The sequence below is a fragment of the Protopterus annectens genome, chromosome 3.part1 (genome assembly GCF_019279795.1).
Source record: "Protopterus annectens isolate FY-2018-M chromosome 3.part1, PAN1.0, whole genome shotgun sequence".
NCBI classification, from domain to species: Eukaryota; Metazoa; Chordata; order Ceratodontiformes; family Protopteridae; genus Protopterus; species Protopterus annectens.
In genome coordinates this window covers 1,670,288,576-1,670,304,907 of record NC_056732.1, presented here as the reverse complement: position 1 = coordinate 1,670,304,907, position 16,332 = coordinate 1,670,288,576, and the positions used below count along the sequence as shown (strand labels likewise).

The 16,332-nt window shown below is 41.6% G+C and overlaps 1 protein-coding gene across 2 annotated transcripts in view; it reads left to right on the top strand.

Annotated features, from left to right (window-relative positions):
- Window positions 1-16,332, top strand: part of MROH1 (maestro heat like repeat family member 1) — a 2,449,684-nt gene that overhangs the window by 2,342,685 nt on the left and 90,667 nt on the right. For both annotated transcript variants that reach the window (XM_044067698.1, XM_044067696.1), the window contains 2 exons: window positions 1,320-1,454; window positions 13,621-13,723. In XM_044067698.1, the coding sequence (XP_043923633.1) occupies window positions 1,320-1,454; window positions 13,621-13,723 (238 nt within the window). The remainder of the gene's footprint in view (window positions 1-1,319; window positions 1,455-13,620; window positions 13,724-16,332) is intronic.

Below are 16,332 nucleotides of genomic sequence, written 5' to 3'. Positions count from 1 at the left end.
CTTACTACATAGGCAGGCATACATTTTTACAAATGAAAACAAAGCAGACCGACACAGTCCTAGTTGCAAGCATTTCACATCACAAACTATACTGACACACTCCCCATTGTACAGCACTTGTAATCTACCCAGTCTTTTTCAGTCAAACATTACATAGCTCATTTAAGTCCTGCGCCTTTCAAACCTCATTCCACCCTTGTATGTATTTTTCCCACAATTCCCATTGTTTGGTATGTAGTTTGCTCATAACTTTTTCTAAGATCTCAATTCCAGTTATTTTATCTCTGTTACTGTATTCACTACTTTTTGTATAGTTGGTTTAGATTTTGATTTTCTAGTAATTGCTTTATTGGCAGCCACCAATGTTAGACACAGCAAGGCCTTACCCATGCCTAGGTAATTCCAATTGTGTATTGTAACTCAGAAAAATCATCTCCCTTGTCAGACCAATCTACCCACCCAGCATCTCTGATGGTGCATCTCACACGGAATCCTTAAAGTTCGCCAATTCACCACACTCCCAGAAAATATGTTCCCAGTTACCTTTTTCTTCCCCGTCACAACTCCAATGCTTGTTGTCTGCCTGAGGATAATTCCCTGGAATCTACTTGGGTATAGAAGTATCTATGCAAACATTTACAGGCAAAAATCCTAAATCTTCTAGATTTGTTTGCATATTTGGGAGACATACATATATCTTCCCATTGTTTCTTTGTGAATTGCTTATCCAGTCTCTCTTCCCAATCCTTTTTAACCTCCTGTGATATTCTTATAGCTATCATGCAATATTTTATATGTTCTAATTATTCCTTTGTTTTTATTATTGGGTATAGTTTTATTCTGCACAGCTAATAGCTTATTGCATGCAGACTTAGATGCAGCAAAACACTTTAGGTTTTACAGGTTAGGGAAGTGTGTGCAGAAATGACTGCATGACTGTTGCAGTTTTTTTTTTTTTTGCAACTTAACCCTACACCCCTGGTGTCTGATTTATAGAGTTTGAGTAGTATGGGGAAATGGATATCTAAAAAAAACTGTCATTGTATAGTGTGTTGGCTTTATTTACTTAGCCAGGGTATTGCTTTTAATAGTTAGATGTGTGGTATTGTTTAATCTGTCCTTTGTGACTGTATGTGAGTGTTTGTGTTTTTGTGTTGCATTTAATTTTCCATTGTTGTAAATACACAGGAGTTTGTTTTGTTTTTTTTACTAGGGAAAAGCACCAGTTTTGAAAGACCAATTGCTGAAAAGTATTGTTGACTGTTTTCAGAAAATGTGCCCTTCATGGTAAAACATTATTTCTTTTTCTCTCTCTTCAGGCCTGCAAGTTTGCTCTTCGGATGAATGCCCCAGTCTTGGGCTCTGAATTGGTTACTGAAATGTTCCAGAGACATCTACATGAAGACAAAGGTCTACACTATGGAGAATTCATGAATGATCTCTCCAAGCACTTGGTAAGCATGCTTCAAAACACGTCAGAAATATTCATTTCTTAAAGCCTGGCTCTGTAATACAGAGGACAGAGTCCTGACTGTGACCTGGGTGACTTGGGTTTGATTAGCCACCCCAGCACTTGGAGAACCCAAGCAGGGAGGATAAGTGAAGGGGCATGGCCTGTTTTCCTCTCCTTGGGGAGGAATGAGCATACATTTCAGTGTTAACAGTAATAATGCCTTAGGATTTCCTGATATGTAAACCCTTAGCCAGCCAGAATACCAGGGTGTTTCTCCTTCTCCTTATGGCCTGGTAGATGTCCTTCCCAGTGATGTCAGGATGTAAAGGATGTCAGACTGTTCCATTTTCTCAGTTTTTTCTTGCCATTGGAGCCCTATTCAGATCTGTTGTGTAATTAGATGGTCCGAAGCTAGAGTTTGAACTGTGTTCAATACAAGTGCAGTATTGAGGAACTGTTTTATTTATTACTTAATAATGTATGGTTAGATGTCCATTGGTTAAGCCCAGTGCTTTCATAAAGTGTGAAAAGCAAATCCCTTAGTGGGAGTTCTACATTTTGTGTCTTTTTTTTTTTTGCCTGTGGCCCAAGCACAACATGCACAACTGTTCCCAATATGCTTATTGCAATTCTAGGATCATCAAGCTTAGGGTGGAATAACTTGAAAGATTTTTAGAAATGGAAAGGGAGTGTCAGTGGGCCTATGTGCATCATGGTACTTGCTGCTCGAGCTGCAGTATAACCTCCTTGTCACACGAAGAAGAGTTCAAAGCATGTAAGGATTATGGGCAACAGCCTTTTGGTGTCTGCCAGTTCCCCCAGGCTCATGATTGTCAAAGAAGGAGAGACACCTTCATAGTCCCCTCCATCAGTGAAGCATATGCCATCCATCCCCTTGATATCCACACAAATGGAAGGACTTGGGTTGTCAGTTGGATCCAGGATTTCTGTACAGGACCAGGCTCCCAATGTCCACTCCAAGACTGCTGAAGGCAAAGGTAGAATCTCCTGTTCTAGGATAGGAGCTTTAGCTGCCCATGCCCAGCTTGCCCGCACATGACCTGGGCTGATTACATGTGACACCACAGTCAAAGCCAGACCCCAGGCCAAACACAATAAGGCCATATCCAGCTGGCCTCATTCTTGGCTTTCAAGGTCTCACTCTTCCTTAGGCCTACATGCTGGACTTGGTCAGGCTAGTTGAGGATCTCATGGATATTATGAGATTCAAACAGCATAGTAAGACCAGGTCCCCTGCTTAGAATCTTCTCCTGAGAAAAGAGAGGAATCTTTTGTGTTCCATGCTGCATGTGCAAGTTTTGAAAAGGCTTTTTTATCTATTGCCTTGTTTAAATGGGATCTTGTCATGAATGACATTGCCTGTAGAGGAGTGTGTGTAATAGTTTGTTTTCATGTGTTGCAGTGTATTTGCTAGCAGTGGGCATTTTGAGCAGTGAATTAATTTGAATATCTAACAGTTGAGGGCATGCCCCCCAAATGTCCAGATTTTTGCCTCTTATTTTTAATCTGTTACTCTCAGAAATTTTTGTTTTTTGACAAATCATTGAAGATTGAAGTCAGAAAATAATTGCAGACATTTGAATTTCATACTTTATACCTTTCAGAAAAGTAATACTAATGCAAAACGTGTGTTATTCCATCAGCTTTCTAAGTTTATAACACTGATATTTAAAAAATGTCCCCATTTTGGGCCTTTGTCCAAATTTCTTGCGCTAAGAGGTTGAGAGGTATGGTTAAGAATGTGCCCCTAGCAGATGATCTTCGTGTTTCACTGTTGCAGTCATTACATTTGGGTAATCTGCTGGCAGGTTGCCCTCAGTTGGCCTGAATTCCAAAGTCTTGGGTCCTGCGTTGGTTGCTGTCTTCTCTTCCATGACGTCAGGTTGTCAGGGGTATAAAATTTGCAGCCGACGCCATTTTCTTTAGTCTTTCTTGCCGCGCGGTGCCCGAAGCAGAAGCATTTTGCAAGTGCCGGCCAACTACTGAAATATTCGAGTTTGAGTTTCAAAACCAAAGTCTTCACTAAAGCTAAGTACCCCGTTGGGGAAACTTTTCTTACTCCTTACCTATGTCAGAAAAAGTTAATAATTGTATTACTTGTGGGAAGCAAATACCTCATAAGCATTTCCATTTATACTGTATTCCTTGCCTAGGCCCTGATCATAACGTGCCTGGCTGTCGGTTTTGTGCTAGATTTAACCAACGCACTATTAAGCGTCAGTATATTTTTGCATCAAAGTATTTTGGAAACAGATTTAACTACCCAGAAATGTCGTCGGATAGCAATCCGACTACCGGAGTACATAAAAAACACAAATAAAAGGACAGAGACAGGCAGTTGAGATCCAGAACCGATGACAAAGCTTCTCCTAAGCCAGTCGCCGGTTCGCCGGTACTCAGTGAGGTGCTTTTGCAGCCCCTGATACCTGCTACCTTCGAGTCGCAGGCCTCTACCGACACCCACATGGAGTCCGGCATGCCGCAAGATACTCAAGGTATTGGACCAATGGATGTATCTGCCTTGGATGGGTCCTGAGCTGCTGAGCAGGCACCGGCTTCTGAGGGTGTATTCAGACCTCAACATTTCTATATCAAACCGACGACAGCTGCAAAACCAAAGACAAAAGCAACTTCTAAAACTAAAAAACCGACGCATGATTCACGTGCACAGGCCTCTATGCCTAAAAAACAGATGATCAAAATGGCTGAAGACCTCGTCACCTTGATTAGGGGTACCCATCTCCCTCCAGATAAGAGGCCTAGGTATGACACTGATTATGAATCTACAGATCAGGTTTCTATTTCTTCTGATCAGGAATTATCTATTCCTCCCCATGAGGATTCTGATACAAAAGAGTCTATACCATCTGCATCTACTCCTGAGGATTATTCATTTGGAGAACCTTGCATACTTTGAGGGAGCATTTTCACTGGGAGAGTCAAGACATCTCAGAATCAAAAAAGAGGCTCAGGGATTTCCTTCTTCTCCCTCAGCACAGGCCTTTAGCCATTCCCCCTGTTCTAGACATTGTGGATGATGTGTTTTCGGAGTCAAGCTTGACCCCTGACTCCTTACCTCCGGCTCCCAGTAAGCCTGACAGATATTACAGGGTCCCTGACTCACATACATTTTTATTTAGAAACCCTGCTGCTGATCCTGAAACTATTTCACAGGGTCCAAAGGGAGTTAAGGCCTCAACAGCAAAAAATCCTACCCCCTCTGACAGAGATTCAAGGGCACTGGACAGATGGGGAAAAAAGGTTTATACCTCTGCAACCATGGCAATCAGGACCTTAAACTGTCAATTTCATATGCTTAAGTACTAACAACATGTTATGGGATTGTTGAAACATAAAATTATGTTGATTTCAAAATGTGCAGAAAATAAAGAATTGCAGGAATTATTGCATGCAGCTGAATAGGTTGGAAAGCATACTTTGCAATGTGGTTTTGACTCCTTAGAGGCCTCCTGCAAGGCCGCAGTTACTGGATCTGTGATTAGGAGGCATGCCTGGTTAAAGGAACAGAATTTGCCTGATCATGTTAAAGCTAAATTGCTAGATGCACCTTTACAGCATGATTCTGTTTGGTATTAAGGCAGAAGAGGTTTTAAAGAAAATGGAAGGCAAAGCTAAGTCTATGCAAACTGTTAAAGACTTCTTACAAGTGCAGCCACCTAGATTCAATAGACACTGGCCTACAAAAAATTGGTCCTTTCCCATGTCAGACAGAGCTCAAAGAGGCAAATCCAAACGCCCTAAGGGTTCCAGATACCAGGCGCAAGATTCATACAGGTCAAAGCAATGGGGCATTTCTACCTCCAAATCTGGAGGAGATAAGGTGCAAACCTACAGAAAATAATCCCAATGATTTCCCTCTGCCTACTCCAAACACTTATCTTTTTTCAGCACCCATAGGGGGAAAGTTAGCACTTTTTGCTCAAAATTGGCAGTTAATAACCCAGGACAAGTGGGTACTAAACATAGTATCACAGGGATACAGATTCCATTTCCGCACTCTGCCAATGGCAAATGGTTGGCCAGATCTGCCAAAAAATCAATGGGCAGAGGCACAGAAACAGGTTACGTCCCTCATGGATATGGGGGCTATTCAGCCAGTGCCAGAACAGGAAAGAGGACAAAGTTTTTACTCAAGACTGTTCTTAGTACCCAGAAAGGACAAGGTGTGGTGGCCAGTACTGGATTTATCGATTTTGAACACATACCTGGACATTCCAAACTTCAAAATGCTGACTTTGCAGTAGCTGCTGCCCGTGCTGGGCAAGAATGCTTGGCTGGTGACATTAGACCTAAAAGAGGCATACATGCATGTCCCAATAAGACAATCGTGCAGAAGATACCTCAGATTCAAGGCTGGCTTAATGCATTACTAATTCTCTGCACTGCCGTTTGGCTTATCTACTGCGCCCAGGGTCTTTACAAAGTGCATGGCACCAGTAATTGTATTTTACAGACAAAGAAGTATACAAATATATCCTTACTTAGACGACTGTCTCATTCAAGCAGAGAACAAGGACATTATTCTTTGACACCTGGCGTTTGTGAAAAGGCTTCTAACATGCCTAGGGTACACAATAAATGAAAAAAAATCACAACTGGTACACTCTCAAAAGATAATATTCCTGGGTGCAATCTTGAATACAACTGCCCAGATGGCGTACCTTATGCCAGACAAGCAAAGGCAACTGACTACTTACTTCAAACTGATGGTAACAAAGACCCAGTTATCTGCAAGACAAATTATGCAGGCTCTGGGCTTCGTGGCATCCTGCATCCTACTGATTCCATATACAAGACTGTATATGAGGAAACTTCAATGGTACCTGAAAAGTTTATGGAGTCAACATTCTCGCAGTCCGGAAGCAATGATTCCTCTCATACCCTGCCTACAACAGGAGTTTCTATGGTGGGCGAAGGCATGTCACCAAAACATGGGACGGGCCTTCACCCCCCCCCCCTGCCAGCCAAACCTTAACAACAGACGCATTGGATTATGCCTGGGGGGCCCACATGGCAGGAAGATGCATTCAGGGCATATAGACCCCAAAACAAATGCATCTGCATATCAACCAGAAAGAGATGCTAGCTGTTCAAAATGCCCTAACAGCCTTCAAAGACTTCCTTCATCCAGGACAACTACTGATAAAGACGGACAACACCACAGTCATGTGGTATATAAACAAGGAAGAGGGCACACACTCATACCCCATTTGCAGATTAGCCATGGCACTGTGGGACACAGCTTTGACCTACCATATACATCTTCAAGCTCAATTCATGCCAGGAAAACAAAATACACTGGCAGACGATTTAAGTAGAAACCTTATGGATCCTTACGAGTGGAAACTAAATCTACAAGTCTTCAGCATGATAACAGAGAAATGGGGGAGCCCAGACATAGATCTATTTTCCTCTCCTCAAAATTATCAATTGAAAAGATTCTGCACAAGGCCTTATCACAGAGAAAGCATGGAAAGTGGATGCCTTATCCTTCAGTTGGAAAAACCTATCAGTTTACGCCTTTCCTCCTCTACCTCTTCTCCCCAAGGTCCTCCTAAAAGTCAGACAATAGAAACCAAAGATGATACTAATTGCCCCGGACTGGCCCCCACCAGTACTGGTACCCATTTCTAAGGATCTTGTCTCAATACCCAGCTTTGACCTTACCTCAAAGACCTCAACTATTATCCCAGCAAAACAATCAGATCCTGCACAACCAACTACAGACATTGAACCTGGCAGCATGGCTGATCATGTAGTTATACAAACATCACCTCTCAGTAAAGCTGTGATGGATGTCATTTTGGAAGCCAGAAGGCCTAGTACTAGAAAATCTTATTCTGACAAATGGAAGAGATTATGTGCTTGGAATCAAGCACAAGGAATGGATACAGCAAAACCAAATATTCCTCAGATATTACAATACTTAACTGAGATGCTTGACAAAGGCCTATCTTTCTCATCAATCAAAATCCATGTCTCTGCCATTTCGGCTCATTACAATACAGAGCCACCAATCTTTTCTCATCCTTAACTAAAGCAGTATCTTAGAGGAGCCAAAAATTTAAGGCCTCCTAGAAGATCACCATTACCTGCATGGGACCTCAATTATGTGTTGGAAAAGCTCACCCTGCCACCATTTGAACCATCTGCTACCGCTGATATAAAGTTCTTGTCATGGAAAACAGCTCTGCTACTAGCAATTACTTCAGCAAGAAGAGTTTCAGAGCTGCAGGCCCTCATGGCTGTAGAGCCTTTTATCATATTTTACCCAGACAGGGTGTCTCTGAAAACAAATCCTACTTTTATGCCTAAGGTGGTTTCCAGTGTGGCTCTTAACCAAACAATTCACCTGCCAACTTTTTATCCAAATCCGCAGAGCAAGGGGGAGAGAATTCTGCATTCCTTGGACGTGCACAGAGAGCTAAAATTCTACTTGAGCAGGACTAAAGCTCTAAGAAAAACTGAGCAATTACTAGTGTCATATGCTGCAGGATCACAAGGAAAGAATATTTCAAAGCAGACAATATCAAAGTGGATAAGCCACTGCATCGTTTCTGCTACTTACACCATGGTAAACCTGTGCCCAAGGGCATTAGGTCTCATTCCACCAGAGCTGCAGCTACTTCAGCAGCCTTTCTCAGAGGAGTACCAACCAAAGACATTCTAGAGGCTGCTACTTGGAGTTCTGTTCACACCTTTACAAAGCCTTATCATTTGCCTCTCTACTCTAAGTCCAGGGCAGGCTTTGCCACTGCAGTGCTGCAGGGCCTTATAGCCGCACCTAATGCTGTTTAGCTCCAGCCTCCCAACCATAGCTTTGGGATTCTACCCAAATGTAATGATTGCAACAGTGAAACACGAAGAACATAGTACAGTTGTGTACACTTACCATAAATGTAGATGTTCGAGTGTATTCACTGTTGCAGTCCAGGTTACCCTCCCGCCATCCCCCTGTCATTCTGGAGTTTATATTTCCTTCTCTATCTTCTACAACCTATGTGGTGTATTTGCTTGTAGATGAAGGTAAGGTTTATATTGATGCATGTATATATAGATATATATATTTTTGCTACCTTTTTGGGGGCACCTGACATCGGGGGCAAGAAAAACTAAAGAAAATGGTGTCTACTGCATGTTTTATATCCCTGACGACCTGACGTTATGGAAGAGAAGACAGCAACCGACGCAGGATCCAAGACTTTGGAATTCAGGCCGACTGAAGGCAACCTGCCAGCAGATTACCCAAATGTAATGACTGCAGCAGTGAATACACTTGAACATCTACATTTTTGGTAAGTGTACACAACTGTACTTTACTGGTAGACATTTGGATTTGTAAAGTGATGCACTGATGTTCCCTGGGTCCACCCAGGGTTATGATTTAGCAGATCTTGTCTGCATTCACTTGCAAAGTGTGAATGTTCTCTGCAGAGTTTAGAGCAAATAGTGATAGGATAGTATATTGCTGCACTGTTTAGTTATAGAGGGTAATTGTTTACACTGTTTAGTAACATGCTGTGAGACAGAGTGAAAATGTACTAACTGAAGAAATAAGGGCAGACAGGTAACTGGAAGTCTCTGACTTTCTTCTTAGTTGTGGCAGTGCTACCAAGCCAGGAAAAAAGCTGTAGAGAACTGGAGAATTCTGCCATCATTCCCTGGGATAAGTGAGAGTGTGTGTAAAAATTATACTTTGTGTGAAAGGCAATTACCATGGATGGAGAGGCACTGGAAAACATTGGTTCACAGGGGGAGCAGTGGAGCTCCGTAAATGAACAGGGTGTAGTCTAATTTGGGTGTGGAGGGTGACCAGCACCTAGGATAGCAGTGTATAATCCCTTTATGCACTTGGTGCCAGTTTGCATTTTGTGGATCACTCATGGAAACAGACTTTTGTGCACTTTCTTGTTATTACTTCACCCTTTGTGGAGACTGATATCAACTCGTTCTTTGCAATGGGTGGCATTGCTGCCACAGGTCCTTCGCATTTGGTAGAATGTTAAGTGCCTACTTCACATCTGGTGTCCCTAGACTTACTCATATAAATCAGAAAAGTGGAACAGAAAAAGAAACACAAAAACTTTCTGGTTGATTATACCCTAGAAAGTATTCTGAATCTGTTAAATATGAAGATATATTCACAAGCTTTTACCAAAGTTTACAGATATTGATCAAAACCTTATCCACCCACATAGTGCCATGTTTAGGCAATGTCAGTCTTCCAAAGCTTCCAACTTAACTGTATGAAAAAAGATAACTGTCTTCAACAATTGGCTTAGCTTCTGTTGTCATTCAAAAGGGGTACAATGTATATTGGCTTGTAAAAAGATGATTGAAAGTCCTAACTGCTTTGTTAGGTATGGCCTGCAACTCCCCCCCCCCCCAGCCTTCTAAATATTGGCCAAAATCGTATTCCATCCCCACAGTGCCTTTTTTAGGCAGTGCCGGTCTTCTAAAGCTTTCAACATAAATAGAATCCTGACAGCATTAAGGTGTTCTTGCTCAGTGCTAGGAACCTAAACAAAAAACTCTACACCCTGCAGGCCCTTCTTAACCCAGAAAACATTGCTGTATGAGTTATCAAAGAGAACTGGTGCAAGACCGGTGAATGCACTTTCAGTGCAAGGCTTCATTGCCTATCCCTCATACAGGCCCACTGCATTGGACAATTGCACTAAAGGTGGAAGTGTCTCTATATTCTTAAAAAAATAAATAAATAAATAATCTCCCCTCCAGACTCATTAGACAACATAACCTGGAACTCCTAAACATTCAACTTGCTGTGAACAAAACCTGCATCACATCATTGCAAACTATATGAGGCCAATGCCTCCTACCTAACCAGTATAGAGAAAAAAAATTCTCCTAGGAGACTTCAGCTATCCCTGCATAAACTGGGAGATGTGCATATACAAACTTGTATGCATGCCCGGAGATTTATGGACTTCAGTATAAATCAGTATGATGCAGGTCTACTCCCTGCTTGAATTGGTCCACACGTCCATGGTATTCACTGTAAGACTGAAGCCTGAAACATCCTTCAGTACCCCAGTATTCAGATAGTATGCAAAGGCCAGTTTACCACCTCAGTGGAGCTCCCATTGCTTATGCAGACTCCTTTACTGTGTGTATTGAGCTGGTATCACCTGAGTGTGATTTGACCAGGACAGTGTTCCGTAGTTATTCCTTGCAATCTGCTTATTCCCTTCTCCCAGACTGTGTATAGACTACTTAGGGGTGTATCACACTGGTGTGAACCAGCTGTAGGAATCTTTTTCAAGTAAGATAATACAGAAATGCACACCGTTATTTATCAATGTCAGAGGAACTTTTGTGGGTCCCCTTTTCACTTCTCCCATCCTCTTTGAATGAGAGTGTCTCTGAGACCTACAGCCACTGTTTATAGCCTTAAATAGAGGTTTGTTTTAGTAAATGTTTTTGAAAAATGTATCTGATTTCTGGAGAGTCTTCAGTTTTCTGCTAATGGAAAGAACTGGAAAATGTGGTTGTAGGATCATGTCACTTTTCTGCCACAGAACTGGAGATCTGGTGGTTGCACATACTACTTAGGAGCTGCCATTTCCCAGTCACAAGGACACATATTCAGGAGTCCATCTTGAAGGTCTGTATATGCAGTGAGCATTCAGTTATCTGTTCTTTTGTGATGTTTTTCTGTACATAATGTTTCCTCTTTCTTGGAGGTGGTGTAAGGCACATGTCCTGTAGAAAAACAGATTTTCATTTTCACAATATTTTACTAGAAAATATTTGAAATATGACTGGTATAAATAAAAAAAAAACATTGGTTCTGGCTTTACTTCAACACTATGTACTGCACAATATGCTTCAGCTGATGGATTAAATAAAAAAGTCCTGTTGTAGGTTTTTAGTATAGACTTAGGTTTGACATGATGTCTTACGTGTGGCCTGTTTTTGTTGCAAAAATTAGCTTATTGGATTTGTTAGAAATGAATGTTTCTTGTTCATCAAAGATGTGGCCATATCGGAAACACTAAGTTGCATAATTACATCACTGCATGCTGGTTAGGCCAGTAGAACATTAAGAAATAAGCAGTGAGGTACAAACCTGTGTTTGAACCCTATAGTTCTGACTTACTGTGGAATTCTGCAGTTCATTTAACCACTTGGACATCAGCAGTTTGGCCATAAATGGGTATTCATGTTTAGTGAATGTGTTCTTGGTATTAAGAAAATGCTACACAACAGCAGATATTTGGCAGATTTTTCCAGCAAACCTTGCTGTCCCAAATTCCTTCCTTTTCTTTGATCCTGGGGGCCTGACCCTGTAATAACTTCTGTCCATTCTTTCACAGAGCTGTGTCTGTCTCTGTTGTACTGCACAGGCTGGATCTAAGTATCTCTTGGCTTACTACGAGCATATTATCTCAGACAAGCCTTATCTGCAAAGCCATGGAGAGGATCATAATGGACCTCATAAATAAAGACATAGGGAATTTGCAGACTTTGGATCCATCCCAGTTCGGCTTTGTCAAAGGCAGATCATGCCTTCTAAACTTGGTTGACTTTTTCGAAACAGTCACCAAAGCCATTGATGAGGGAAAGGCAGTCCATACAGCCTACCTCGATCTGGCGAAGGCCTTCGATACAATACCCCACTCGGGTATCATTGAAAAACTCATCAGCTTAAATGTTAACCCATACATCACAAGATGGGTTGCAAACTGGCTGAGTGACAGAACCCACAGGGTCAGAGTTGCTGGCGCCATGTCAGACTCAAAGCCTGTCACAAGTGGTGTACCACAGGGCTCAGTCCTGGGCCCACTCTTGTTTGGCATCTACTTTTTGGAAGTACAAGCAAACACAGGAGGGTTATGGCTGACAAAGTTTGCAGATGACTGCAAACTGGGCGCCATAGTAGAAAACACATCTGACACAGATATCCTTCAGAAGGGTCTCACAGAAGCGGATAACTGGTGCCAGAGCCATGGCCTAAAGTTAAATGCCAAAAATGCATAGTCATACCCTTCGGAAAAACAAGGTTACCCTAGCTACCAAATAGGTGGCAATCCACTGAGCACAGAAGAAGTTATCAGGGACCTGGGGACCCAGGTTGATAGTAGTCTGTCATTCGACACCCATGTAGCTAAAGTAGTTAGGAAGACCTTCTACATTGCCCACCTTATCATGAAGGGATTCTCATCTAGATCAAGGGAGGTCATAGTCTCCTATACTCATCACTCATCAGACCAATGATTGAGTACAATGCCCCATTGAATGTATCTGACCCGACACTTGCAGCAGCTGGAGAGGCCACTAAAGTTCCTCACCAAAAGGATAAAGGGTCTCAAACATCTGTCCTATGCTGCCCGACTGAAAGAACTCCAGCTCTATTCAGTCGCTTACCACTTGCTCAGAGGTGACCTTTGCCTAACATACAAGGCCATGTCAAACCCAGATTTGATGAATATGCTTCACCTCAAAAATCTAGATCCGTCAGAGCCACAAGGGCAGGAGACTTAAACCTCGACACTGCTATTAATAGGACGTGCTGGAGGGATAGATTCATCACCCAAAGACTCCCTATGCTGTGGAATAAAATCCCGGTATATGTGAGGCAGAGCACCTCGCTGGCCTTGTTCAAGAGAAATCTTGACCAATGGATGGGAGATCGCAGATATACCCCAGGGATTACCTCAGTGTCACTGCTCAACAGAGGCACAGCAAAATAATGGGTATAGTTCCCCATACTAAAGGGGTGGCGTAAGCCACAAAACTATGGGCTAGGCTTGTAAATGCCCTCGGGCAGATAGCCTAGTATGAACCTATGAACATTTTCTGGTGGGGACACTGGATGGGAGTGAGGCCCACATTGTTGCGAAGTTCAGACTGCTGAAGTTGTTGAGAGGGCTTTCCAGCACAGACTGCTTGAAAATGTCTCAGCGGGTGTTTTGTTTGTTAGTTAACTGAGCTATTGAAATTTAGTAATGTAGGTTTTTTGGATAAGCTAATGTTACCATAAGTAGTTGTAAGAAGATGCTACGTTTTGCAGTAGTGTATATTATTAACAGTTGATGTAGTAGTTTAAATGTAAGTATTGGTTTTAATTATATTTCAGAGCCAGTTCTTTTTTTTTTCTTCAGATTAAAGATTTCCTTGACAAGCTGAATTGTTACATTGTAACTACTCTGTCATTCTTCAAGAGCAGTTGGGCAGAAATCCGTGGGAATGCAGCCATGTTTGCAGGTAAGGAAGTGGTAATGTCATTAATTTTAAGGTAGACATGTAAAAACATGAAGCATAGTATGCATCCATTGGTTGTTATACCACAGATGATGATGATGTCTGACACACAAAATCTGTAGGAGGCTGTCATTTGTAAGGAGAATCTACATGAAAGAAAAAAAAGTAGGCATATAGTGGCTTTTAGGCTGACTTGTAGATTACCAGATCTGTGGGAGAATTGTGGGTTAGTAGAATCTTTCAGTTAGTATATTAATTGTTCTGTGTAGAACTATTTATTAAAAGCAACACAGTGGTGCATCAGGTTAGGGTTGCTTCTTCAGAGCTTGGTTCCACGGTTTGATTTGCAGTTGGGATGCTTTCTTTGTCCCAAAGACATACTGTGTAGGTAAGTAGGTGTTTTTCATAATTGCCCACAGATATCCATGTAGTGTGTGTGTGTGTGTGTGTGTGTGTGTGTGTGTGTGTGTGTGTGTGTGTGTGTGTGTGTGTGTGTGTGTGCGTGTGTATCCATGTGTCCATGTCCTGTGATGAGTTAGCTCCAGATTCTGGATGAGTTTTTATGCCTTGCACACGAGTGCCAGGGTAGGCTTCTGCTGTCTTGTGACCATGTACCTGATTACTCTGGTAATTGGAGAATGCATGAATGAATGGATGATACTAACTTATGCCGATGAATACCCTTTTCATAGTTATATCGGTGAATAGACTTCAGCTATGTGTGAGGACAATCTGTGGTTTAAATGTCAGAATATGTTACATAGAATTTAGTGATGGATAAGTACTGCTTTGTACATTTCCCTATCAGAATTTACTCTTCATATGTCCTAAGATTAATTTAAGATTAAATCTAAACCATCTTTACTGGAAGATGATGAATATTGTACCAAAGATAAAACAGGCAGTGGAACCTTTAGAAAAGGCTAGGAGTAAATTACATGGAAAAAATGGAAATTATGAGAACAATACGTGCAGAAAAATGTTTTGAAGGAGGAATGAGGTTTAAAGACAAGGCAGGAATTGAATAATTTATGTAATGTTGCCTAGATTATAGGCTATATAACAATATATGTGATGTTTACTGTTTGTAAATGTTATTTTGTTAACATGGTTTGATTACTTTTATATAAATGCAAGCTTGCCTATGTCACAAGTGATAATTCAATAAAGGTGTTTAAACAAACAAAAATAAGATTAATTTAAGCCTATTCTGTAGAGTCAAGTTTCAGTCTTAACCAAGAGTTTAGTCTTTCCCATTACTAATAGGACTGATTTAAATCTGTACCTTAGTTCCTTTGAAGGGGGCTATTTTAGTTATGCTAATTCATTCTGTGAAAAATTTCTCTGAGCAGACTCCTTCTCTTTCTCCCCTCTTGTGATGCACCTTTTTCTTAAAGCAGTATCATATTCTTTTAATTCTCTTAAGGTATATAAATGTTTGTCATGCCGCTCCTTTTTCTGCCTTCTTCAATATTTTCTGCACTTTTGTTTTCACAGTCTGTGTTGTGCATGTATTTCCTGTACAGTATAATTGTCCAAACTCCCTCCCACCTCAGTCCATGGACACCAAGTAGATTTAATTGGTGTCACCAATGTTCCTCGTCACTGACAATGATCGATCTCTTATGCGGGAACAGGTCAACCTGGAAGGTCCCTCTTCTGCTAGTGGAAGCAGGTAGCTTGGTGATTTAGACCATGTCCCTTCATGCTGGCATCATTGTAAGCTAGGTGGGTAGTGAGGTATAGCATTATGAGAATATAACCACACTAGGTCCTAGGATGGTAATTTTTCCCACAACATTGACACACCAATGACCATTCTAAGCCCTTGTCTCCACCAAACCCACAGCAGATAATCTACCCTTCACCAGCATACCACCCAGGACCGCCCCCCCCCCAGAAAGGCAAGCAAATTCTTTCCATTCATTCCCTCCCCCCGCAACATGCTAATTAAACTTGGGTCACCTGAGTCACAATCAGAACTTTATCTTTCTGTGGCCATGTAATTGAATTTGTACACTTGGTTCTTTCTCTCATTGTCACGATATTGTTCCAACCTGTCTTTGTTTTATTACTCTCATTGCAAAGATGAGATGTCCAGAACTAGTCACATTACATTATGATGTCATTCAGGGGTGGCTGGGCACTTCAAAACAAGGTGCAGCTGTCACTGTGTAGAGCCATCTGGAATGGGGTGAGATCAGCTTTGACTAGGGTTGCAGTATTAGAAAAAAATAATTGGTCGTACAGCACTTGCATGTGCTAAGTAGCTGTCTTACTCTTAGGACTGACTGCATGCCTCACTCTGACTGTGTACTTGAGGTGTACTCACTATAGCCACCCTAACCACAGTACAGGATTGTTTGAAAGTGGTTTAGTTTTTGCAGAAAAATGTTGATGCTTTGTGATTGAGGACATACCTCTTAATCTGGAAACATCAATCATCTGGACAAGGGCCATAGAAATAGGTACAAATCTATATGCTGAGTAACATAAAATTTGCATGCATAATTGCATAACCCTGCCCACTCCAATGGAATTTTGAGATACCAACATTCAAACACAAACTGAAGAACAGATAACCAAAATATTGCACCAGAGTACCCCTGCAG